The sequence below is a fragment of the Lissotriton helveticus genome, chromosome 1_1, assembly GCF_964261635.1.
Source record: "Lissotriton helveticus chromosome 1_1, aLisHel1.1, whole genome shotgun sequence".
Classification (NCBI taxonomy): domain Eukaryota; kingdom Metazoa; phylum Chordata; class Amphibia; order Caudata; family Salamandridae; genus Lissotriton; species Lissotriton helveticus.
The window spans coordinates 42,853,489-42,880,821 of NC_136057.1; the positions used below are offsets into that span (position 1 = coordinate 42,853,489).

Consider the following 27,333-nt stretch of genomic DNA (forward strand, 5'->3'; position numbering starts at 1 on the left):
CCCTTGGTTGGTAGTGCGCATGGGCATCGGCTCCATCCTTAGATTGTTTTTTTCCGCCATCGGGTTCGGATGAAGATCGAGACGCTCCAGATCAACTTCACAAGAAAGTGATTTTCGGCGCGTATTCCCTTTCCAATTCGACGGTATTGTTATTCGAACGCGTTCATTTCCATTCCGGCGCGTTACAAATTCAAAATAAAAGAGAAAAACTTGAATCTACGTCGAAGAACAGGAGGCCTTTCTCGACGCAGTCAAGCCCGGGGTCCATGGAAAGGACTCCATTCAAAAAATGTCCAACGTGTGGTGCTAAGTTCCCACACAAGGACCTACACGAGGTGTGCAACCTCTGTCTATCGCCTGAACACGAATCCAGGGATTGCGAAGCCTGCGCAGCATTCTCCTCCAAGCTAACGATTAGAAATCGTCGGGCTAGAAGACGCGAGGTTTACAGAATGCAGGCGGAGGAGATCCCGGAGCTGTTCGGAGACGAACAAATCGAGGAAGAAGAGGACCAGTCAGGGTCGGAAGGGGACCAGTCGGAGACGGAAGAACTCATCGAGCAACAAACCGTGAGTGACGACGTCCCCTTACCAAAAAACCGACCCCGTGCGGTAACGACCCCGCCCTTGGGCCCGGTCAAACCGCTGAAAAAAGTTTCCGACGCCCCGCCTTTAGGCCCGGCAACGAAACCGAAACTGAAACCGAAGCATTCGGACTCCCACCATGTCGGATCCGAGAAAAGGGCGACATCGACTTCGGCACCGAGGCTACATGCAAAGGAGAGCTCGGTATCGAAACATTCCATGTCGAAGCATAAATATGACTCTTCGCCCAAGAGACACTCGATACCAAGAAAGTCGGAATCGAGCAAACATTCGGTGTCGAAAACGACAAGATCTGAAGATCGAAAGCAAAAGCACCTCTCGGAACCAGAACCCTCGGTACCGATTCAGGAGCAACAGACAGATCCCAAACAAAAGATCTTGTTTATTGATCCACAAACGGGGAAAGTGGTCACGAAGAAGAGAAAGAGCGAACAACCAGAAGATAAACCTCTTCCTCCAAAAAAGAGAACAATGGGGACGAATATAACTCCTCCTGCTTCTCCTCGTCCTAAAGCCACTCCCTCTTCTCCTATTCCTCACAATAGGCCACGCATACCAAGACCAGCTACACCTCAGTCAGATGTAGACAGTGACATGGGGGAGGGAGAACCTCAGGGGGATGAAGAAACTATTCCAGATGAGGAGGATCCATGGGAAAATTATGATGTAGGGTCAGATGAGGACAACAACCCAGAGCTATATCCCTCAAAGCCTTCACCACCTGAGGATAACACAGGCTTTGTGCAACTCATTAATAGGGCAGCAAAATACCATAAGGTAGATGTACATACAGAACCTCAAATAGAGGATTTCTTGTTAGAGACGCTACCTAATGCACAAAGAACATCAGGTACTCTTCCTATGTTAAAGGGTCTTCTTACTCACACAGATGAGATATTCGAAAACCCAGTGAGAGCCAGGGTGTTAAACCCAAGAATTGATAAAAAATACAAAGCGGCTCCAAAGGACCCCATATTTATTAGAGGGCATGTACCGCTAGACTCGCTAGTGGTCTCAAACGCTCGCAAAAGAGCAAACTCATTATCTACAGGAGAGGCTCCTCCACCAGATAAAGAGTCAAAGTTAATAGATGCATCAGGCAAAAGAGTAGCATCACAGGCAGCGAATAGCTGGCGTATAGCCAATACACAAGCACTACTCGCACGTTACGACAGGGCACATTACGATGAGTTAGAAAAACTTCTCATACATCTCCCAAAAGAACATCAGAAAAGGGCAGATCAATTAATACAGGAAGGTAAAATAATAACAAATACCAGCGCTACGAGGCCTCCGGGTAGTCTGCGCTTAACAAAACCCAATTAATAATAATAATAATAATAATAACTTCCATTAAATGTGCATTAGACGCGGCAGACACCGCAGCGAGATCGATTAACACTAGCGTCATGCTAAGAAGGCACGCATGGCTTAGAATCTCAGGATTCAAACAGGAGGTACAAACAGCCCTACTGAACAAACCATTTGATCAAAAGACATTGTTTGGTTCAAGCACAGACGAGACATTAGAGAAAATGAAGAAAGATACTGAAACGGCTAAGTCAATGGGAGCATTGCAACAGCCAACACACAGAGGTTCCTTTCGTAGATCCACCTATAGAGGGGGCTCAAAGAACACAGGAACGAATCAGCAATCCACATCTTTCACTCCAACATCACCCAGAGGTAATTCAAGAGGCAATTACAGAGGTAACAACAATAAGGGAAGAGGCCGCGGAAATAACAATAACTGCAACGCCTCAACACCAAAACAGTGACTTCATAGAACTCCCCCCAGACCACATAACACCGGTCGGGGGACGTCTATCACAGTTCCTACCTGTCTGGGAAAACATCACGTCAGACAAGTGGGTGAGACAAATTATCCAACATGGTTATTGCCTAGAACTCACAGATACCCCACCAAACATCCCTCCCAAACAGCGTCCAATGAGTCAGGATCATCTAACATTGTTAAGAGAAGAAGTGCTAGCACTTCTACAAAAGCATGCAATAGAGAAGGTACCAAAAGATCCACAGGGCACAGGAGTATACTCTCTATACTTCCTCATCCCCAAAAAGGACGGGTCCCTACGACCAATATTAGACCTCAGACCTCTCAATGCTTACATAAATTCGGAGCACTTCCACATGGTCACGCTCCAACAAGTACTTCCTTTACTGAAGAAAGGGGACTTTCTTTCTACACTGGATCTAAAAGACGCTTACTTCCATATCCCAATTCACAAAGCCCACAGAAAATACCTAAGGTTTGTGTTAGAAGGACAACACTATCAGTTCAAAGTCCTTCCATTCGGTGTCACAACAGCACCGAGAGTGTTCACAAAATGCCTAGCTGTGGTGGCAGCACACCTAAGAAGACAACAAATACATGTCTTCCCATACTTGGACGATTGGCTAATAAAGGCCAAGTCAAAGGAAGAATGTCTTCACAACACGCAGAAGACAATTCAATTGCTGCACCACCTAGGGTTCACGGTGAACTACAAAAAATCACACCTGCAACCAAACCAGATTCAACAATACCTGGGGGCTACAGTAGACACAGAAAAGGCAACAGCATACCCCAACCCAGTCAGAGTACAGACAATGATCGGGTTAATACAAAAATTTCAACCACAACACTCACTACCAGCACGAGTGTTTATGCAACTATTAGGCATGATGTCCTCCTGCATACTGCTAATACCACATGCCAGACTACAAATGCGTCCACTACAAGAGTGTCTAGCGACACAGTGGAATCAGGCTCAAGGGCAGATTACAGATCTGGTGTTGGTAGACGACCGGACGTATCGCTCTCTGAAGTGGTGGAACACAGAAAACATTTCCAAGGGACGGTCGTTCCTAGAGCCAATTCCACAAGTAATAATAACAGCGGACGCATCGCTCTCCGGATGGGGAGCGCATATGGACAAATACACAGTACAGGGAAAGTGGAGTGTGCAGCAAAAGAAACTGCACATCAACTACCTAGAGCTATTAGCAATATTTCTAGCACTAAAAGCTTTCCAAATGCAGATAACAGCCAAAGCAGTCCTGATCAGAACAGACAACATGACTGCAATGTATTATATTCAAAAACAGGGGGGGACACACTCTCTCCAACTGTCCAGACTAGCACAGGACATATGGAGATGGGCCATTCCTCAAAAGATCTACCTGTTAGCGGAACACCTACCAGGAATTCAAAACCAAATAGCAGACATCCTAAGCAGACAGTCGGAACAAGTGCACGAATGGGAACTGCACGACCAAATACTACAGCCATTCTTCCAAAAATGGGGGCAACCAGAGATAGATCTGTTTGCAAATCATCAGAACGCAAAATGCAAAGAATTCGCATCCAGGTACCCACACCAAAGGTCCCAAGGCAATGCGCTGTGGATAAATTGGTCCAACAGATTTGCTTACGCGTTCCCTCCTCTACCACTAATTCCATTACTAGTTCGGAAACTGCAACAACATTCAATGACAATGATACTAGTGGCACCCACGTGGGCAAGACAGCCGTGGTTCACCACACTGCTACAACTCTCACAAGTACCACATCAAAAGCTAAGGTTATTACCCATGCATCTTACACAGAACCATGGAGAAATAATGCACCCAGATCCCAAACAACTGAACCTAGCGATCTGGCTCCTGAGGTCATAGAATTTGGGTATTTAGATTTACCACCAGAATGCATGGAAATCATTAAACAAGCCAGACGTCCTACCACCAGAGCATGCTATGCAGCAAAATGGAAGAGGTTTGCTATACACTGTAACAGTAAACACATCAACCCTCTGGACGCATCCACTAAACAAATCATTTGCTATTTGTTACACTTACAGCAGTGTAACCTAGCATATACCTCTATCAGAGTGCATCTAGCAGCCATAGCGGCATACCTACAAAACAGACAGCATCTGTCACTGTTCAAAGTACCAGCAATTAAAGCTTTCATGGAAGGACTCAAAAGAGTCATTCCACCAAGAAGGCCACCTTCCCCAGTCTGGAATCTCAACATAGTGCTTACCAGACTAATGGGGCCACCATTTGAACCTATGCATAGGTGTGAAATACAATTCCTCACATGGAAGGTAGCCTTCCTCATAGCTATCACCTCACTTAGAAGAGTAAGTGAGTTGCAGGCCTTTACGATTCAAGAACCATTTATGCAGCTACACCAAAATAAAGTGGTTCTTAGAACAAACCCAAAATTCTTACCGAAGGTTATTTCAGCATTCCACATCAATCAGTCAGTGGAATTACCGGTTTTCTTTCCAAAACCACAAACAGTAGCTGAAAGAGCCCTACATACACTGGATGTTAGAAGGGCCATATTGTATTATATAGAAAGAACACAAACTTTCAGAAAGACAAAACAGCTATTTGTTGCGTTTTCTCCCACACATAAAGGCAATCCCATCTCCAAAGCGGGCATTGCCAGATGGATTGTAAAATGCATTCAAATATGCTATCTAAAGGCAAAGAGAACATTAACTGTTCCTCCTAGAGCTCACTCTACACGTAAACTAGGAGCATCTATGGCATTTCTAGGAAACATTCCACTAGATGACATATGCAAAGCGGCTACCTGGGTTACACCGCACACCTTCACAAAACACTATTGTGTAGATGTGCACACAACACAACAAGCTAGAGTGGGACAGGCAGTATTAAAAACATTGTTTCAGACAGTTGCAACAGACACGGGCGACCACCGCTAGGGAGAGAACTGCTATATAGTCTATTCATAATGTACCATCTGCAGCCCATATGCCTCGAACGGAATATGCTACTTACCAGTATGCATCTGTTCTTGGCATAGAGGGCTGCAGAGTGGTACATGCCCTCCCAGCCTCCCCGGAAACCTGTGTCTGTTCCAACACTATCTTATTTAGATACACTTACATGGGCATTCTTATCTGTATTATACTATACTACTCCATCTAACCCTACTATGGCAAAACAATCTAAGGATGGAGCCGATGCCCATGCGCACTACCAACCAAGGGAGGAGTCACCAAGGGACAAAAGACTCTCCAAGAGAAAAACAAAGTGCAATCATCCGAGCCCAACACCAGATGGCGATCTATTCATAATGTACCACTCTGCAGCCCTCTATGCCAAGAACAGATGCATACTGGTAAGTAGCATATTCCTTAACTTGTTTAATCACATTGACCTTTAACATTTCTCCCCGTTTGGTGCCCTCCCTCTTAACACCAAAATCTACACTCCTCCCACCCCCACTTCCGTGTTAAGTAGAGTGCCCTTCGTCATCGGCCGCCCGGGGTCAGCCTCTCCCAGATCCCCTCTATAGCCGCAGAGGTCACGGTGATCAGCCCACCTCTCCTCCTCCCCTGCAGCAGCTGATCTACCACTGCAGTTCGCAACGCTCTGCAGGTAAAGCCCTTTAATGCCTTTGTGCATCTAGAGGTGACTCATTGGTTATGCAGCATTTTCCATTGTTGATCACAACGATTAAGCTGTTAAAAACGTTGTTTGCGCTTTGAAGGTGCTCTACAGCATGTTCAAGAACTATGAATTTCTAAAGATTATTAACACCAGAAGGATCACTTCTGACATTTGATTGGTTTTTGCACTTCACTTTACTCATTCAGTACAGCTGTTGGATAGATTTTTAGGTCTTGCCTATCCCACTCACCCTCACACACCATCACAGCCCCCTCTCACCCGCACACCCCTCACAACCCTCTCACCCTCACACCCCCTCACTCACCCTCACCCTAACACACCCTCACTCACACTCACCCTCACACCCCCTCACCCTCACACACCCCCTCACCCTCACACACCCTCACCCTCACTCACCCTCAACCCCACACCCTAACACACCCTCACACCCCCTCACCCACCCTCACCCTCACACCCCCTCACACCCCTCACCCCCTCACTCACCCTCACACCCCCTCACTCACCCTCAACCCCACACCCTAACACACCCTCACACCCCCTCACCCACCCTCACCCTCACACCCCCTCACACCCCTCACCCCCTCACTCACCCTCACACCCCCTCACTCACCCTCACTCACCCTCACCCTCACTCACCCTCAACCCCTCACCCTCACACAGTGCAATAGGTCTCGGAGCATTTGAGTTAGAGCTTTTAGAATTGTTTATGGCTTTTTTTATTTGTAATTCTTTAGCATTGGCTACAGGAAACAAAAATGCTAAAGATTTACAAAAAAAAACCATAAACAATTCTAAAAGCACTAACTCTAATGCTGCGAGACCTATTGCATTTCCAATGCTTGTTAATTTTTAGGATTGTAATTATGTGGTATGGAATGTTGTAGGTTAAATTGTTTATAGTTGAATTGTGTGGAATGGAATTATGAGATGTTCAAATGTGCTGTGTGTGGTAGAATACAGTCTGCCACATGTCTAGTCCTCAATGAAACATGTGTACGGGGCTATAGGCAGAGCCAGCAAACACCACTAAAACAATACACTTACGTGTTGGCACTGCCGTAATGAATCCAACAGGCTTTTCTTTTCATTTCCGCATTAAAGCATGCCTTATGCCAAACTGAATTTGATCTGATGAATACAACTTCATAGTATTTCTCTCCATTTACGTTGCTGTATACCCTGCTGTGCATTTGAAAAACCCTATAAAGTGTTTTAAAAAAATGAAAAAATGAATAAGCTGCCCGTTCAATTGCACCACTAACACATATTCTCACATATTTAATGAAATACAAAGTCTCGCTTCCAGTTGACAGCTTCCTGTAAATACTCTTTAGTCCTCTGCATCAGTGTTTTGAAGATGCTCATGTACAGTGAAGCTGTAAATACTTTTCTACAGCAGCAACCAAGAATGAGACCCTGTATACTTGGACTGTGTGTGTCTTAAAAACATTCATTTCTGAGACATCTAAAAACGCAGGTCTTTCCTGCCACAAAATGTTTCTTGTGTGAAATGGATTCACTCCTGGAGACAGGAAAGGAGGTTCTGTTAGTGGCCACCAGAGGGCGCTCACGGGATGAAATCTAATGAGCACAGTGCATGAAAGAGGAAGAGCTTCCTCTTCCGGGTCAGCGGTGCCAGACACAGCACCCGCACCGGATGGTGACATCACTTCCGGCCCCTACCCATGGTTGCCTTGCCACCGTCCTGTGCTGACCTTGGGTGTCTGCCCACAAGTATCACCCGCAGGGCCGGGTATCCTGGCGGCGGGAGCTTCCTCCAATGAGGGTCCTGCAGGAGCAGCCGTGACCTCCGACCCGCTGCCCTCCCTGGAGTCCCTGTGACCCAATCCTAGCTCAGGTTGCTTCCTCGTGCCCGCCCCGCCCCCACAGCTGTTTGACCTTTGTCTGGCAGCTCTGCCCCCTCTTCCTCCCTTTCAGCTCCATCTGCTGCGACCACGGACCCCCGACGGGGCCCTTGGATGGAGGCGGCGAGTCCTCGGGGGGCCACTGGCCCTTCAGCTTGAGCCGGTCCCGGCCCCTCCTCTCGCCTCGAGTGAACCGACCCCCCAGCACGATCAAAGGTGCGTGAAAGGAGAGAGGTGTGTGCATGAATGTGTGTGTGCATGAATGTGTGTGCATGAATGTGTGTGTGCATGAATGTGTGTGTGCACGAATGTGTGTGTGCATGAATGTGTGTGTGCATGAATGTGTGCACGAATGTGTGTGTGTGCATGTGTGTGTGCATGAATGTGTGTGTGCATGAATGTGTGTGTGTGCATGAGTGTGTGTGCATGAGTGTGTGTGCATGAATGTGTGTGTGCATGAATGTGTGTGTGTGCATGTGTGTGTGTGCATGAGTGTGAGTGCCTGAATGTGTGTGTGCATGAATGTGTGCACGAATGTGTGTGTGTGCATGTGTGTGTGCATGTGTGTGTGCATGAGTGTGTGTGTGTGCCTGAATGTGTACATTTATTTATTTATTTTATCCGTATAGCGCGGAGTTTACCCGAAGGTGTCAGAGCGCTTCACAATAGGAGCAGAACTGATACATGAGGAGAACATTACAAGTGAACAAATTACAAAAGCCAACGTTAAGTTACACGAAGCAAAAGTGACAATTGTGAGGAAACAAAATACAAGAGGTAGCAAACGGTGCATTACAGGAGGAAAAGTGACAAGTGTGCAGTTTACAAAAGCGTACAAAGTACAAGTAGAGGTATAATACTTCAATAAATGGAGGACACTCAAACACAAGAACAAACGTTGCGCAGGCAATGGTGGCACTTATGCAAGTATCGAAAGCAAACGAAATGTAAGAGGTAGCAAACAGTGTGTTACAAGAGAAAAGTGACGTGTGCATGTTACAAAAGAGTACCAAACACAGGTAGAAGGATAATACTGCAATAAATGGCAGACTCTCAAACCACAAGAACACACTGGGAAGGCACTTCCAAAGTGATAGAGAATAGAATTTTCCACAATGGAAGGTCTTCCTTCCGATAATAGAGAGGGCGTGAATTAAGTTTGGAAGTGTCTTTGAAGGAGGAGAACTTTGACGTCAGTTTTGAAGGCCTGGGAGGAGGTGGTGGTCTGGAGCTGAGCATAAGACTCAGCCAGCGCCGCCAGAGGGGGACATATAGATGTTAAAGAGAGTGGGGCTCAAAATAGACCCCTGGGGAACTCCCAACTACAATGGTGGCACTACGGCTGAATACGGAGGGGCCCATTGGCGGTCAGAAAGAAAAGACTCAAACCATCTGAACACCGTCCCCTCTACCCCGATCTCCGAGAGTCTTACAAAGAGGCGGTTGTGGGGGACAGTGTCAAATGCCGCAGAGAGATCTAACAACACCAGCAATGCTTTTCCTCCGCCATCTTGGACCTCTTTGATGGCCTCCGACACCTCCAGCAGTGCCGTTTCGGTACTCATATTCGCCCGAAACCCGGACTGGGTGTAAAGGAGGACACCGTGTGTCTCCACAAAATCCGAGAGAACGGACTGCACGTGCTTTTCCACGACCTTCGCCGGGACCGGGAGCAAGGAGATAGGCCGATAGTTAGCATGAATACTAGAGTCAAGGGTCTGCTTTTTCAAGAGGGGCAAAACCAGCGCCTGTTTCCAGGCCTGCGGCACCACACCCAATTCAAGGGAGTGATTTAAAATCGGATTAATGATGGGGTTGATGATATGTGCGATTTTGGCTAAAAACTTAGCGGAACAGGGGTCCAGCGGGGAACCCGATTTCATTTTGGATAAGAAATCCAATGAAACTTTAGGCCAGAGAGGCGGAAAGTTAGACAGTGAAGTCCGCCCAGAGGCGGGCAGAAGCGACAGGGGCGCGGGATTGGAGGCTCCCACAGGTACGACAGGCGAAAAAGACGCCTAAATGCTCTGGATTTTGTTGGCAAAAAAAACGCCAATTGAGTGACCCACGGTTCTGAGAAAGAACACTTAGGTGTAATGGAGGCAGGCGATGTGAATTCCTTCAAAATTATAACGATTTCCTTGCTGGTGTTAGTAGCCTCATCAATCCTCCTAGCAAAGTAGGATTTCTTTTCCAAATAGATTTCTTTATGATAAGCCTTAACGCACAATCTATAGGCTTCCTTCAGTGGTTCCTCGTAGTTCAATCGCCATGCTCTTTCGGCCTTCTTACAATGCCTGCGGCTGGTGTTAAGCGCCGGCGTGAACCAGGGTGCCGAGGCACGAGTGGAGTTTTTATGAACCGACTGGGGAGGTACTAGCTTATTAAGACACTGCGCTAGCCACGTTTGAAAGAGCTCTAGATCTTCCTCTAGATCGCCAGTGAACAAACAAGGGTGTACCGTCAGGTACTGTGCTATCGAATTCGATGACACCCTGTGGAAAGCACGTGGGACCTGGGATTGATCACCAGGACCCCTGGTGGTGGACCTGGATTTATACAGAATATCAAAATTCACCAGCATGTGGTCGGACCACAACACTGGTTTAGGTGCAGCTACTACAATCTGAATAGTAGAAAATATTTGATCCAATGTGTGGCCTTTATTGTGAGTGGGGGACGCAAGATAGGGCAACAGGCCCAATGGCTTGGTGCTATCTAGGAGCTTGATGGTATCAGCCGCATCAGCCAAATCCATATGGATGTTAAAATCGCCTACAAGTAGGCAGTGTTTAAACTTCACACACAAGGAAGACATCACTGTATAAAGCTCCTCATGAAAAGAACCAATTGGGCCTGGTGGTCTATAAACCAACAGCCCAGCACAGGATTGGTAAGGTGAAATATTCAAGCAGAAGCCTAGCGCCTCTGCTCCATGAATGTCATCCGTCGGGACAATAGAGCACTCAAAACGTTTATCAATCACCAATGCAACCACGCCTCCCTTACCGGTTCCCCGGTCTTTCCTGATCATAAAATAATTAGGGGGAAGGGCGTTGGCAATATCCGGACCGGAAGACAGATGGACACCACACAAGGTTTTATATAAAAAATAAGTATACTTTATATAGATTTACCACAAGACCATAAACGACAAAAATACACAATACTGTTACTTTAGGATGGTAGTTTTAGCTTAGTTCAGTTCTTAAGATGCAACACTTTGCGTCAATGTACCTTCCGATGCGTTGCGCTTCCACAACAAGCAATGTTGCAGCAATGGAAATGTGGCAAAGTTCCGGTGCAAAGAAATAAAGACGTGAAGATCTTCCAGATGTGGCCTGCTTCTCCGGGGATGCGAGAAGTTCTCGGTTCAATGCGTGGGCTGCAGCGGTTACATCCTTGTTCAGAAATGCGATGGCAGCAACTTGGACAGCGGCGCGCTTCTCCTGGGGTGCGAGGCACTTTCCTCGATGCGGTGCAATGCGACAGTTCCTGCGGCAACACCCTTTACGGAAGGAAACCTTTCTTTGTAAGAACTTGGAAAGATGTTGGCGTCACACCCATGATTTAATTGATAAAGAAAGGTATAAGACCTCTCTGGCTCAATATAATAAGAACTTAAAGAACGCACACAGAGCCCATATTGCGTTGCACTTTAACCAGGCAAGGAACGCCCCTAAAGATTTATACCAAATCCTTAAATTCTTTACGAACCCGAAGGCCTGAAACAATGAAGCTGCTTCATTTCAAGAACTCTGCGATATTATAGCTAATCATTACATAGAGAAAATCAAGCTCATTTATGATAAAATCACTAAAGACAGGAACCCTCTGAATGACAATGCATTCCACCATCTTCCATCCTTGACCAATGTGCATTCACTGGAAAGCTTTACCCCTCTCACAGTTGATACAGTTGGGACATTGCTGTACACAGTTAAATCAGGTTCCCCTTTGGATATTATTCCAGCCAACATTTCCTCGTTACTCTTTAAACCGTTGTCCCCATCTACCTGCTCAATCCTTAATCTTTCACTAAGAGAGGGCCAATTACCACTTGAATGGAAGGCTGCACAAATAATTCCCATCCGAAAGTAAGCTAATGTTCCAATGGAGGATCCGTCCAACTATCGTCTGATTTTCTCTTCTACCCCTTCTGAGTAAGTTATTGGAAAAGCATATTCATAAACATCTCTTTCTATGTCGAATCTACTGGATGCCATGACTCCTCCCAGTCTGGTTTAGGCCACTGCACAGTATTGAGTCAAAACTGATTGCTGTCACTGACAATATAAGACACTCCCCTGACAATGGACAAGCAGTACTACTAGTGCTGCTGGATTTGTCAGCGGTTTTCGACACTGTTTCTCATCACATCCTACTCAGACTCAGAGAAATTGGAATCCAAGGACAAGCCCTTCAGTGGATTTTGTGCTTTCTCACTCATCAGACTCGGACCATCAATCTTGGCCATTTCCAATCACAGACCATGGAATCGACCAAAGGAGGGATCCTGCCATAGTCTTACTCTGGTCAGCATTTATGTTGCTCCATTAGGTGGACTACTTGGAAAGCTGGGCTTGACACCAATCTCGTATGCTGATGACACCCAGCTCTTACTGTAATTTGACTAAAATTCCCATAATACTCAGACTGCTTTCTCGGAAGGCATGATTGCCATCGCTAATCGCTGCTTAAAAAGTCGACTCTGGATCCTGAAATCCTCAAAAACTTTCGACCAATTTCGTTGCTGCCTGCCCCAGCTAAAATGCTGGAATGCCATCTTAATCAGCATTTGACTTCCTTTCTTGAGGTCTCTGGGTTTTTGGACCAATCTCAGCACGGTTTCAGAAAGTACCATAGCACCGAGTCGGCTCTCACGGTAGTGGTCGACAATATTAGATCTAAGGTTGACCGAGGCCAGACCATTTTGCTGGTCCTACTCGACTTGACTGCAGCTTTTGACACCCTATCTCCTTTGACTTTAACAGCTCGACTAAAGGAGATAGGGGTGGAGGGCCCAGCACTGAGCCTCCTGTCCTCTCTCCTTAGCCAAAGAGAGCAGAGGGTCAAGCTAGGAGAGTTCCTCTCCCCTGCCAAGCCTGTGCAATGTGGGGTCCCACAGGGGTCGGCCTTGAGTCCGACCCTTTTTAACATCTATGTGGCCCCACTTGCCAGGTTAGTAAGATCTCACGGGATGGAGGTGGTGTCATACGCCGATGACACGCAGATCATGGTGTCCCTCTCCCACTCGGTGAGTACCTCCGCACTCAGCTTCAGGAACTGCATGCAGGCAGTCTCTGAATGGATGATTCTAAATTCACTGAAGCTGAACGGAGAGAAAACCGAGGTCTTGATCTTCGGCAAAGATCAAGACATATGGTCCAGTAAATGGTGGCCCCCCTCCCTAGGAATATGTCCTGTGCCTGTAAAATCAGCCCGTAATCTGGGCGTGATTATTGATACGTCATTGGACATGACGCAGCAGGTCAACCGTACTGTGTCCACCTGTTGGGGAGTCATTAAGATTCTTAGGAAAATAGCCCATTATCTCTCCCCCCAAGCTCGTAAACAGACCGTTGTGGCCCTTGTGGCATCACGGCTGGATTACTGTAACGCACTGAACACGGAAATAAATAAGAGCCTTATTCTATGCCTTCAGACCGTCCAGAACGTGGCTGCTAAATTTGTCCTGGGCGTCCCTAACACCTCCTCGGCTACTTTCGCCAGGAAGAGTCTGCATTGGCTCCCGATCCATCTCAGGATCACCTTCAAAATTCTATGCCTGGTCTTCAGTGCTTTAGCAGGTGGAGGTTCAGAAGCCATTGGCTCTCTTCTTGTCCCCTACACCCCTAGAAGAAGCCTTCGTTCTGCCTCTAAGAATCTCCTATCTGTCCCTCGAACAAACAGAGTCAGATGGGGTGGAAGGGCCTTCTCCTATATGGCCCCCAAAACTGTGGAATGACCTCCCTTCTGAGTTAAAAGCACAACCCTCTTTGGCCCTTTTTAAGAAAGCATTAAAAACGCGGCTCTTCATCGAGACCTATTAGTAGCATGCTCTTTGACTCTGGACAATGTTTGGTTAGGAGCCTTGACGCCCGTTGGGCAAAGTTGCGAGTTATAAATTGTGTTTCATTTCATTTCATGAGAGTGGAGAGGTGCACCACTAAATTGTCTTTTCAAAAGATGTAAGTGTTTCAACAGTGTCAAAACTTAGGGTCCAGCCAATGTGATGCCATCGCTACTTGGAGGAGGAATCATTTCCTATAGCTAAATGCTGAGAAAACTGAGATCATGCTATACGGAGAAGCGCCTCTGCTCTGGTATCTAGAATGGTGGCCTCCGGAATTCGGTGATACCCCGGTCCCTAAGACTGTGGTCGAGAACCTAGGCATACGTCTGGACCAGAAACTCACAATGAAAGAGCAAGTCACAATCACTTTGGGCTCATGCTTTCATATATTAAGCCTCCTACACAGGGTATTTCCATTTCTCCTCCTAACTGTACGAAAAACACTCATCTAGGCTCTGGTAATAAGATGCTTGAACTACTGTAAAGCTCTCCTGATTTCAGCAAGTGAGTCCTCCCTAAGTGGACTTCAGGCTGTCCAAAACATCGCACAAGCCTGGTCTCAAACTCCCTTGCCATAACAGCTTCTCTCTGTCTATTACAATGTTTGCACTGACTTCCAATACGTAAGCTGGTCAGATTTAAGATATGCTGCATTGTGCACAAAGCACTAAACGGTGAAGGTCCTGGCTATCTTGTAGAAAAGCGTATCAGCCACCTAGATCTCTACGCTCATGAGCCAAATCCTTGCTCCTTGTCCCGCGTTTCCAAAAATCCCGCTTAGGTGGGAAAGCATTTTTCCACTTGGCCCTCTATTATTGGAATCAGCTCCCTATTCATCTCTGGAAATGCCCAGAATACCTTCTATTTAGAAAGCTCCTTTAAAACCGAGCTCTTTTGGGGGTGATTCGGGCACTTTATACGTCGATAAAAATAAAAAAAAAAATAAATGTAAGAACAGGCAGGGCTGAGTATATCGGTTTTGCTTGCTGCTCGCAGTGGCGTAACGAAACTAAAGGGGGCCCCCCTGCATGGTACACACAGGGCCCCCCTCTGGAAAGGTGAAAATGAACAATGTTTGGATCTTGGAACATTTTGTGAATGAATCGCATTGTAACAAGATGTATTACATCATGAGTATTCGAATGTAAAACATGTGTATGGGAGAAAGTGCAGCATAAAATCCTGCCTATATCTCTTCGAAGCCAGGAGCCTATTCAGTTGAACCCATAAGGTGTTGTTATTAAAATGTTACAGATCACAATGACCAGTCACTCCATTAAATGCTGTGGCTCTGTCACTATTGTGGCAAATATCTAAAGCTAGCTAGCGCCTTCATCTAAGTCTTACAGAAAAGTGAACACACTTAGATGGACCATCGTCTACACCGCACTCTATTGATAGGAAACCTGTGGTGAAGCATCCAGTAATTTGACTATTAAAAAATAATTAGCATAAGTAGACCTCCTTTACCAAAATATCAAATGTTATAATGTGAAAACGTAGCCTTTATTGTGTTAAATGCCTGGCCTGAGAATCCCGATCTCTCTCTGATGGGTCTATCGATTCTAATTGACCATAATTTTGCGTTTCAGAGAACAATCCTTCGGATGTTTTGGCTAGGCAGTGTTCTCTTGGAATTCTGTTCTCAATTTCCATCTGTACAAAGCATTTTTAACAGCAGTGGATTATCCTGCCTTTCCGGAGCAACCAAATCTCTGTGTAGCTTGATGTCTTAAAGACTAGGAAGTTTAAACATCGGCTCTCTGAGAGCTTGATTCTCAAATCCATCTTTACTTTAGGAAACTTCATTGTCCTGCCTCCTCTGCTACTGTTTCCAGATGTGTTGCATGGTCCATGAAACAATCTGGAATTGATTGAACCTGTTTCATGGGGTCTTTCCTCTAGGGGTGCCATGGCTTCCTAAACATGTGCAATACCAGAACATACTTCTTTTTTTCTGTATATGTTTTTTACTCCTCAACAAGCAGTCGGCGTTCCAAACTATTTTGAATGGAATAGTACAATATGGCAGTTTTTCCTCATTCATGTTCCTTATCTCATCAACTCTTTCAAGTACTTCAGCAACCGAGCTGGTAACACCATACAGTTTAAAGGAAGGGAGTGTTCCTTTAGATCTGGCCTAACAGTGCAGTTCTGTCAACCATTTGTTATTTTTGTTTATTGAAATGCTTGCAACAAGTATACACAACACCCCAAGGCTGGGGTGCACCAATATCATCCTCACATGTGTCGATACAAGCCAATTTTAGTTTTTTACATAGAAAATTCAAAAAAATAACTGACCCTCCCCCACCACCTCTTCGGCACTGAAATAGTTTTGCATCATACAATTGTCGGATCCAAAAGCCATGTGAACACACTTGAGTGATAGCACAAAAAAGGTAGTTCCAAGTACAATAAGTCCTGGCCAGACACACGAGGGAAGAGATCATGTAAATACGTGAGGCACGTTACACGTCAGGGTGGCTCAATAAGTACACAGTCAGTGGAGCCCAAAAGTCTTTGGGTCGTGAGGCCTCAGGCAGCTCTTCCGCATAGGACTCCAGTTGTTCCCTACAATATATTAAGTCTCGGATCCATTTCTTCACAGTAGACGTGGATTTTGCACGTCAGCATTGCGCCAGAGCACGCTTATCCATAGGGTCGAGACAGCGACTACCCGCCTGTTGAAGGGCTTAAGATACTTCATGCTACCCAGCAGGTATGCTTCCGGTATACACCGCAGGCTCTCCATCACAACATCTGAAAGCACACTCGCAACCTTGGCCCAGAACGCAGCTGTCCCATTGCACTGCCACGCCAGGTGTAAAGAATCGGTGTCAGCCTGCCTGCACCTTACACAATTAGCTGTGTCCCGCAGGCCGAATCTGCGTAATTGCACTGCAGTATAATATAACTGGTGCAAAAATGTTAAATGAATGATGTGTAAATTATAGTTCGTCGTCGGGCACCCATTTAACTCGCAGCTAAATTTCCAGTGATCTAGCGGTAACTCATAATCCAGCGTAGTGTTCCACTTAATATATGAAGGGTGGTCCCCTGGCTCCATCTCCCGCTGTGACGCATCATATAGCCTAGTGATCAGACCCTTGCTTTCTTTCCCAGCCAGCACTGCCTCCTGTGCTTGCAGTGTTTGTGGTTGAGTGGGACAGTTAGGGTAAACGGCTCTGACCGCCTGCCACACTCACATAGGTGAATCCCAGGATCAACCTGGAATCCCGAGCATCCTGTACATCTTGGAGTGAGCGGAACTGACCCCGTTCATGTACGTCACCCATTTACGTAACACCAACAGTCTCCTGAGCTGCCGAAATGTTCGGCTGTGCTCTCTTGGCAAGCGTCCGCCAGGCCCAAGCAGTGCACTGTACCAGAGACATCTCCGTCCTCAGGACGCCGTTCCCTCCAGAGAGTGTTGCACCACTAGCGGCATTGGGAGTGCCGCGTCAGACTCAATTGCCGTATGAGGCTGCAGAAAGAACCAATAATGGGCAAGCTGTGCCTGCACGCAAAGATAATATAAGCGCATATTGGATGCCTCAAATCCTGACCAGTCAAATGGCTGCACCAGAACATTCCAACTACATCTTGGCTTCTTACCCCCGCATACAAATCACAGTAGGGCTGATTGCAGCGTCATGAACAAAGAGATAATCAGTCAAATGGGGATATTCACAAACAAATATAACAATTTTGGTAATGTAGGCATTTTCATAACTGCAATACGATCAGCAAGCAACAGCGGCAGCCGAGCACACTGCTCCGCCCTATCTGTGATCTGTGTTACAACACGCCCATAGTTCATGGAGATTATGTGGTCAGGATCCCAATGCAGCCATATCCCTAAGTATTTCACCAGGTCCAAGTCAGAGGAAAGTTCAGCTTAACTTCACGCGTGCCAGCTGTCAGCTGGAACACCGTCGACTTAGCCCAGTTAATCCCTAACCCAGAGTAGCCCTCGAATTTAACGTACTCGTAGAGTAATTCCAGCAGGTAAGTCGCTGGCTCGTGAACATAAAGTAGCATGTTGTCAACATATAATGAGACAACAAGGAGTCGCTGCTGGAAACGCAAAGCAGCTGACGCATGCAACTGGCGCAATTTGCACACCTAGGGGTCTAACACGAAAAGCATTGGCGACAGGTGGCAACCCTGCCGCGTGCCTCTGCTGATCGGGAAGACCGAAGACACCCAGCCATTGACACACACTCTGGCCACGGGCGCGGTATACAGCACCCTAAACCATTGAAGGAAGAACGGTGGAAGGTCTATCCTTGTTAAAACAGTGAACATATAGTCCCACTGAAAGGAATCAAATGCTTTCGCTGCATCCAGCAGCACCGCCACCGCTTAGAAGTCAGGGTCAAAGTAATGTAAGATAGCAAAAACCGTGCGCAAATGTTTCGGCTTCCACTTTCAAAACTTTCCATTGCCAACCAATTGTGCATGCGTCTTCTGTTATTAAGCAGCTTTAAAATTGCATGATGGCAGGCTCCAGTCTGGCAAGAAAATCCAGATTTTCCCAGTTTTAAAAATGTCAATTCATCCAAATAATAACTTTGCTACCACACAATGCGACACACGTCTGCTACCAGCTCCATGATATCTGCCTATCAAGGTTGACAGTGAATGAGCAAAATAAATAGTAATCTGGTTTGACATTTTGGTACTCTAGTTTTACATATTTTCATCATGCTGGTTTATCCCATTTATGTCTCGGGTTGATGGAAAGCCCGCCAATGTAGAGTAAACGTCTGTTGTTAACACTATATATACCTCATGAATTGACCACTGAATTAGAGAGTTCTTTGCCCCAGGTTACCGCAAGACCTCCTGCCAGACGGCTGCAGCATCCATTCATATCCTGAGTGCCGAACCGGAGCGGAGCTAAGCCCAGCTGATATTTGTTTTCTTTCCAACTTAAGTCTCGTAGTCACAGCTTCTCCAATGTGAACAGGTATGGTGTGTGCCGAATCCCAAGATACTCTAGAGCATGGGTACTCACAAACTTTCTCTCGGGGGCCAAATTTACAGTTTGGTTTGTGTCCGAGGGCCGCACCGGTGGGGGTGGGGTCAGTGGGGGTGGGGGTGGGGCTAAAGCAACAAAGAAATCGTTGACCATGAGGTTGATCACAGATCCCTGCAGTGGACGCCTTTGTCCACTGAGCCACCAGACCCGGCATACACACATCTCTCTTTCTCTCTTTCTGTCTCCCTCCCTCTCTCTAGCTCTCTCTCCCTCCCTCTCTCTCTGTCTCCCTCTGTCTCACTCACTCTGACTGTCTCACTCACTCTCTCTGTCTCACTCCCTCCCTCTCTCTCTCTCTCTCTCTCTCTCCCCCCCTCTGTCTCCCGCTTTCTCTGTCTCCCGCTTTCTCTGTCTCCCGCTTTCTCTGTCTCCCGCTTTCTCTGTCTCCCGCTTTCTCTGTCTCCCGCTTTCTCTGTCTCCCGCTTTCTCTGTCTCCCGCTTTCTCTGTCTCCCGCTTTCTCTGTCTCCCGCTTTCTCTGTCTCCCGCTTTCTCTGTCTCCCGCTTTCTCTGTCTCCCGCTTTCTCTGTCTCCCGCTTTCTCTGTCTCCCGCTTTCTCTGTCTCCCGCTTTCTCTGTCTCCCGCTTTCTCTGTCTCCCTCTGTCTCTGTCTCCCTCTGTCTCTGTCTCTGTCTCCCTCTGTCTCTGTCTCCCTCTGTCTCTGTCTCCCTCTGTCTCTCACTCCCTCTCCCTCCCTTTCACTCCCTCTCACTCCCTCTCACTCCCTTTCCCTCCCTCTCCGTCTCACTCCCTTTCCCTCCCTCCCTCTCACTCTCTCCCTCTCCCTCCCTCTCACTCTCTCCCTCTCCCTCCCTCTCTGTCTCACTCCCTTTCCCTCCCTCTCATGCCCTCCCTCGTTCTCATTCACTCCCTCTCTGTCTCCCTCCCTCTCCCTCCCTCTCCCTCCCTCTCTGTCTCCCTCTCACTCCCTCTCTGTCTCCCTCTCACTCCCTCTCTGTCTCCCTCCCTCTCACTCCCTCCCTCTCACTCCCTCTCTGTCTCACTCCCTCCCTCTCCGGCTCCCTCCTTTCCCTCCCTCTCACTCCCTCTGTCACCCTCTGTCATCTCACCCTGCGCACACACACACACACACACACAGCCGCACCCGTGCACTTCATAGGTCTTTAAAGGACCATTTGCATGTTAATGAGGCTTTGTTGTATTTCACCTCTTCTTAGGCCCCTGCAGCTTTACTCTGGCTATTGCTAGGATCGCCGGGCCCCCACAGAGCAGCAGAGTCTCTCAGAGTCGCGCTGCTGCAGACAATCTTTAAGAAAATTGTAAAACACTGGTACAATGTCAGCAAGGTCCGCAGGGCGCCAAGGAAGGCTTGCCGGGCCGCTGGCTGCTCTAGAGGCACGTTAGCTACTCCAAACTCTTGTAGTGTAGCACATAGAAGTAGTCTTCCAGTTGCTAAGCTCCTAGGAACATTCCATTCTTGTAACAAATGTTCATATTATTTTTGCTGCTAGTAACATACATTAGTGCTGTACTAATTATTTTCTATGTGGTTATTATTACTCATGTTCTAAGCAACTAGGCGGTAGAAATAAACACTTTCAAACCTATTTAAGGCATCATTAGGATGGCGGGCGGACTTTGTCTGCCCGCCATCCTGAAGGAAAATGGGACTGCCCACCATATGTGCGGGGGACCCGTGGGGGAGATTAGGATGCGCCCGCCACACTGGCGGGCGCATCACTCATTTTTACCATTGCGGCGGGCGGTGCTTTCAGCAGCACCCGCCGCAATGGTAAAAATGCATGTTGTGCATTTGCATGCACAATGTGGAAGGCACCGCACGGTACCTTCTGCATTGTGCATGCAAATACAGGGGGGTACCATAGGTACCCCCCATGTGCACCCCCCAACTACCTGGGGGCCAGCAACGGGCCCCCAATAGCAAAAACTGCATGCCTTTCCGTGGCGGCAACGCGCCGCCACAGAAAGGCACATCCCTGCATGTTTCGTAATATGGATGGCAGTGTCTAACCGACACCGCCACCATATGAAAACCATTTCCGCCCAGTCGACTTGTGGACTAATATGGCCAGGGGGAAATGGGTGGTGGGCGGAGAAGGATGTAGGGTGGATCGCCACCGCCCGCATGGCGGTGGCGATCCGCCATCCTAATGGACCCCTAAGTGTCTTTTCTCATTACAGTGAGATTCTAAAGAAAGAAATGTGGTTTGAATTACCACTGCGTCCCTGACCCCTTCAAAGAACTGTTGGTATCCCAGAAAGCATTGATACCACACCAGCAGGTATGCCCAGGGGGGTTGTGTGGTGGTACAATAACTTTTAACTCTGTTTAAGCGATAGAGCACTGAACTCAGTCCCAGCACCCGTGGGTGGGAAGGCCAAAGCCTAGTGAGCTAGGCCAGCGCCCTAGTTTATGCAACAAAACAATATTGTTTACATGTTTATTGGGTTATCATAAACAATATCTTTAATCCAAAAGCAGACAAACAGTTATCATATGTTTCACTTTGCTTTACATAAGACTATGTCTTCAAGACCATAATTAATACACAAAGAAAACATTTTATTAACAAAGGTCAATTATCACCCAAAACTACTACTACTACTACTATGGTGATTTGTATAGCGCACGGCTTCCCCAGCGAAGGGGCGTCCCGGCGCTGCGGAAGGACAGAATACAGTATACAGTGAGGTGGAGACGCTAAGGAAGAAGCTATTGTTGAAAGAGGTGTGTTTTGACAGCCTTTCTGAAGGCTAGGAGATCTTGTATCTCACGGATAGCTTCGGGAAGACTGTTCCATAACTTGGCCGCTAGGAAGCTAAAAGAGCGGCCGCCCATTCTGGCCAGTCTGAATCGGGGAATGATCGCAAGGTGCTGCCCCTCTGACCGGAGCGATCTCCTAGGGATGTACTCTGACAGAAGTGGGCGAAGCATTGGGGGGGAGGAGGTTTTAAGAATTTTGAAAGCGAGGCACAATGCTTTGAACTGGACCCTTTTTCCGACCGGGAGCCAGTGCAATTTCTTCAGTGTTCCAGATACCGAGGAATGGCGCGGGAGACCAACCAGAGCCCTGGCAGCCGCATTCTGAACTCTTTGCAATCTAGTAATTTCAGCTAGATTAGCCCCCAATAGAAGGGAGCTGGCATAGTCCAGTCTGGAAAGGATGGTCGCCTGGACGATTAGTTGGCGAGTGCGGCAGTCAAAGAACTTCAGAATGGGCCTCATGTTACGCAGGACGCCAAAGCATGTGGCGGCAACTTTTTTTGTGTGGTGCGTGAACTTTAGAGCAGAATCCACCCAAACTCCCAGGTTTTTGACACATTCCTTAGGCGTAGGGGATGGGCCTAGCGCATCTGGCCACCAGTTGTCACCCCAGGACGAAGTGTTTTTGCCCAGGAGGAGAATCTCAGTTTTCCCGGCGTTTAATTGAAGAAAATTCGCCGTCATCCAGTTGGTGATGTCAGTGAGTGTCTGTTTAAAGTGTTGTGCTTCCAGACCACTGATGTCAATAAGTGACACCACCAACTGGGTGTCGTCTGCATAAGATACCAGGGCAAGTCCATTTCTTCTAGCCACCTCTGCCAGGGGGCGGACATATACATTGAACAGGGTAGGGCTCAGGGAAGAGCCTTGCGGCACTCCCTGTCCAATGTTATGTTCCTCAGAGATGTGTGGAGGGGTAGAGACTCTAAAAGACCTATTGAAAAGGAAGTCTCTAAACCATCCCAGAGCTAACCCTGTGATACCAATTTCCTCCAATCTCGTCAAGAGGACCTCGTGTGACACCGTATCGAAGGCAGCACTAAGGTCCAACAGGACCAGTGCTGCCGTGCCTCCGGTGTCCAGGATGGTACGGAGGTCCTCTGAAACACTGAGCAAGGCGGTTTCGGTGCTATGACCAGCTCTAAACCCGTGTTGAGAGTCATCCAAGATGTTATTGGTGAGGAGGAAATCTGTCAGAATGTTATTGACGTGTGCCTCGATAATTTTGGCAGGCCAGGGAAGCAGGGAGATAGGTCTGAAGTTCTCAGGAAGCGAGGGGTCTAGAGTGGGTTTTTTTAGAATGGGAGAAACCCAGGCCTGCTTCCACTTGGAGGGAACTTTAGCGGTCGAGAGGGACCGGTTGATGATATCTCGGATGTGCTCAGTGATAGATTCATGGACTTCACAGAAGGTAACCGGTTTAAGGGGATCTGCCGGAGAGCCCGATTTAATCTATTTGCAGATTTTTTGGAAACTCTCTCGCTCAAGCGCGGGTAGGGAGGAGAGAGAGGGCCTAGTAGGATCAAAAATGGCCAATGGCTGCGGGCCTTTAGGAAAGGTGTCGTAGATTTTCATAATCTTGTTGGTGAAGAAGTTGGCCATATTATTACAGAGGTCAGGGGAGGTGATAGTGGTGTTGACAGTTTTCTTTGCGGTAAGATCTTTCAAAATTTTGAATACAGCTTTCGAGTACATGAAAATAATTTAAGATATCAAAACAATTGTAAATAAGAATGACATCTCAAAAATATAGTGTAAAGTCACAATAAATTTCCACAAGATTATTTTGCTCACTTAAGTGATATTCTTTTACGCCTTTCCACATTTAATTTAATAATTTTCTTAGTAAAATATGACACCAAAAGTTATTTTACAGTATTTGTCTCTGTTAAATATATAGCCTTTCATATTTAATATTACACCATAAAGCAGTTGACTTAAACACTAATGTTCGAGGCATGTGTGCTGTAGATAAGTCCGCTATCTAGTGTTGGGCTCAGATGAATATAAGTTGTTTTTGTTCCAAGAAGTTTTCTTCAGCTTTTTAACTCCTCCTCTTGGTGATACTGCGCATGGTCATCGACGCCATCTTCAGAATGTTTTTTTTCCGCTGGCGGGTTGAGATGTAAAATCTCGCAATCCAGTTCGAGTCGACTTCCGGCTCCCTTCGGTCCGTTATATCTATGGCAGGGGTCTCCAACCTTTTCTGTAGTGAGAGCTAATTCTGCTCAAGGAAAGTCCTGCTGAGCTACTACCATATTTTATCACTATCAAATGCTGATGATATGTACTAACATTACACTTTGACCACCCTAAGCACAATTATCATTAGTAACCACCAAAAAATTCCAGATTAAGTTATCAGCAGAATGCTAGGAAAACGTTTATCAATATTAAATGCTTGTAATCAAGTAAAATTCAAATCGTCACACACAGTGCCACAAACGGTATTACCATAGTAGTAAGTCTCCCTAACTCAGATTTAAAGTGGATAAACATGTTTCATGTGGCAGACCCGTAGGCCAAAGCTGCAGCTTCCACATGCCTCAACATCCTCCACATACTCAGCAAGACCTTCAAATGGACCCACCCCCCGAATCAAGGAAGACCGTCACCCATGCACTCATCACCAGCAGGCTGCTCTATGGGAACGCCCTTCATGCCGCAATCAACAAATCTCTACTCTACAAACTTCAGACTGTCCAGAACGCCGCAGCCAGACTCATCCTCAGCATCCCTCGACAAGACCACATTATCCAGCATAAACGAGTACTCCACTTGCTCCTTGTCGAAAGACTGGACCAAGGAAACGCCCTCTAAGCCCCAATCAGCAAGTCTCTGCTCCTCAAACTCTAAACCATACAGAACACAGCAGCCAGACTCATCCTCGGCATCCCTCGACACAAACACAACACACAGCACCTGCGTAACCTCCCCTGGCTCCCACATCAAGAAAAGAATAACTTTCAAGATACTCACCCACACCTACTAATGCCTCCACAACACTGGACCCCAATATCTCAACGACATAATCTACTTCCACGTACCCAAAAGAACCTCCGATCCGCAGACCTCGCCCTCACCGACCCCCCCGTGAATTCGCAGAGCAAGAACAGGGTGAAGAACCTTCTCCTACATTACTGCCAAGACCTAGAACGAGCTGCCGATCAACATCAGACGTGCCCCCACCCTGCACATCTTCAGGAAGACCCTCAAGACGTGCCTCTTCGACTGACCGGAGCTGCTCCCTTCCTCCCCCAGCACCTTGACTCTCACGGGTGGGTAGCACGTTTAAACTTCCCTGATTGATTGATAGAAGTATCTTGGGCCACGCCAGTGACGGTCAGGTGACTGCACAGTGGTGACGGAGCTGGTGTCACTCCTACTCGTTGAAATGTCACTCATAATTACCCTGAAAATATGAAAATGTCACACATAGCAATCTGAAACCTTGGTAGCTATGTCTAATTTGGGCCTAAAATCAGAGTTGTTTGAGGATATAAAACTGTATTAAATATAAGGAATAACCCAAAAACACAGGAAGAAAAAAATCTGTTCTTTTAATTTTCGCTTTGACATAAGACTTATGCCACACTTGGCCTCTCCTCTCTGTACAGGAATCTTTAGGATCACTGTATCTAAGAGGGTCTGCTCTGTGCAGAATGGTCAGGTACTACTCAGCACACAGCAGATGTCTAAGCAAAGTCATGTGCGAAGTTCTAATTCTTCCCCATAGTTTGGAAGAATTAGACAGGTTTGAGTGACACTTCAGCACGACTTCCAAATGTGGGAGTGCCACAAGCACCCAGGGTTACTTGTATGTCAATGCTGCAAGGGGTTGCTGCACTCTCTCATCAACGGTGTGTTGATGATGATTATGCTATGAAGTGAAGCCTGCAGGATGGATTCCAAGAGACTCTTGAAACCATTCTGCTCTAGTTGTCACTTCAGCAGGAAGGGGAGAACAAGATGAGCGAGCGGAAAAAGCAAGAGGAGGCCAGAGAAGAGAAATAAGAGTGATACAGAGAGAAAAACACAAAGGGTGGAGTAAAGTAATTAATAGATATCGGCCAAAATATGAAAGAAAGAAATTTGTAGGGGAGGGAACAAGAGTTCTAAAAGATGGCCAGGAAAAGAAATGTAATAAACATTATTTATAAATTGCCAAAGGTTGAATTATATGTTCTGAGCAAAAAGTTTGATTTAAGTGTGATGTGAATGTGAGTCTTGAAGAGTTATAGCTGTAAGGTGCTGTTTAGTGGTACCAATATTTGAGCCAACGTTAGAGCTATGGATCTGGGATTTAATCCCAATCACAGAACGGTGTAAATGAACTAAATGGAGGGACCAATGTATTTTCCTGTGGGTTACCAATTTCAGCTCTAGTGAGATAGTCAAGAGGTCCCAGGTTCCAACCGCCCTCCTTAATAAGTGGGTTTATGCACATACGGCACAGATCTGTGTTACCTATGTAGCACACATACCAATCCCAATAAGTGCTGTTGGGAATGGCCCTTTCTAGTGTTCTTTCCCTCAACAGTTCTTCTGCTTTTTCCCCTCCTGGTTTTCCGCTGATCTATGTGCTAGCCTAAAGACTTTGATCTCATTTTACACTGCATTGAGTGTCAATATGATGTGCTTGTCATATACATACTGGTGATTAGTGTATATATGATTGGCTAAATTGAGTTTTCTGTAAGTTTATTGTCTAGAGGTAAGACATATACCTAGGGCATGTAACTCAACACCTCCGACGACGGCCTGCAGAACTGGTTGTGCCAACCACGGAGGTAGTTCTTTAAATGTGCCACAGATTTGCCATGACGGGGCCTGTGTATGCAGGTTACTGTTACTAGGCTTGGCATTTAAGAAGCTACTTGACAAGGTTCTGCATTTCTCTTGCTATATCTGAGTACTCCCTGGGGACTAGGTGCGATGTTGGTAAGAGGTAGGGCAGGTGCGTGTGTGCTCTACATACACTGGTTGTGAATGGGACCGAGTGGTGTGTTCGGTACGGTAGGGCCTGCTTCTTCTATTGGATTGGCATTAGGGACCTGTGGAAAGGCTATTGTGCTGGATTTTCTGCATGCAAAAGAGTGTCAGTATAGTGTTTGATATTGATGAGTTCGTATTAGCGGACCTGCTCCGGTGGTGTTAGTGAATTTGACATTGTGACCATTTTGACAAAAACACTTTGAGAAAGTGGGAATGTTTGTATTCATGGCTCTGTATGCCTATCCGCCTGTCTCCAGTTCACAGCTGGCTGCTGGGGGTTGACGATGTAGCTGATCAGACACTTCTTGATGGTTTTCTCTAGGACTTTGGCCATGTATGATAGGAGGGTGATTAGTCAGTAGTTGGTGAGTTTGGTGAGGTCCTCAGAGGGTTTCCTCTGCAGGGCTGTGACAGCTGCCTGCCTCCAGGTTTCTGGGAAGAGGACCGCATTGATGGAGTCATCCAGGGTGGGAGTGAGAACTTCACTGATGGTGGTTAGACCTTTGTTGAAAGTGTGGTGGGGGCATGGGTCTAGGGGGCCCCGGAGCTGA

The 27,333-nt window shown here is 46.8% G+C and overlaps 2 protein-coding genes across 2 annotated transcripts in view; both read left to right on the forward strand.

Moving 5' to 3' along the window:
* The first annotated feature begins 803 nt into the window (after positions 1–803).
* On the forward strand, positions 804–25,801 carry LOC144757707 (uncharacterized). The gene is made up of 4 exons (XM_078646395.1): positions 804–1,902; positions 1,974–2,291; positions 25,405–25,457; positions 25,742–25,801. The coding sequence occupies exons 1-4, from the start codon at positions 804–806 to the stop codon at positions 25,799–25,801; spliced, it is 1,530 nt and encodes a 509-aa protein (XP_078502521.1).
* The window catches only part of LOC144820735 (uncharacterized), a 169,058-nt gene continuing 149,520 nt past the window's right edge, over positions 7,796–27,333 (forward strand). Inside the window, exons 1-2 of the mRNA XM_078677958.1 lie at positions 7,796–8,137; positions 18,833–18,972. The gene's annotated coding sequence lies outside the window, so the exon portion shown is untranslated. The remainder of the gene's footprint in view (positions 8,138–18,832; positions 18,973–27,333) is intronic.

Excerpts from the sequence above, each read along its gene's own strand:
- LOC144757707 (XM_078646395.1), top strand. The coding sequence starts at position 804 with ATGTCGAAGCATAAATATGACTCTTCGCCCAAGAGACACTCGATACCA. Across the intron at positions 1,903-1,973 it reads CAGCGCTACGAGGCCTCCGG|ACGCGGCAGACACCGCAGCG; the intron begins GTAGTCTGCGCT and ends AATGTGCATTAG. Across the intron at positions 2,292-25,404 it reads CACTCCAACATCACCCAGAG|GAATCTTTAGGATCACTGTA; the intron begins GTAATTCAAGAG and ends CTCTCTGTACAG.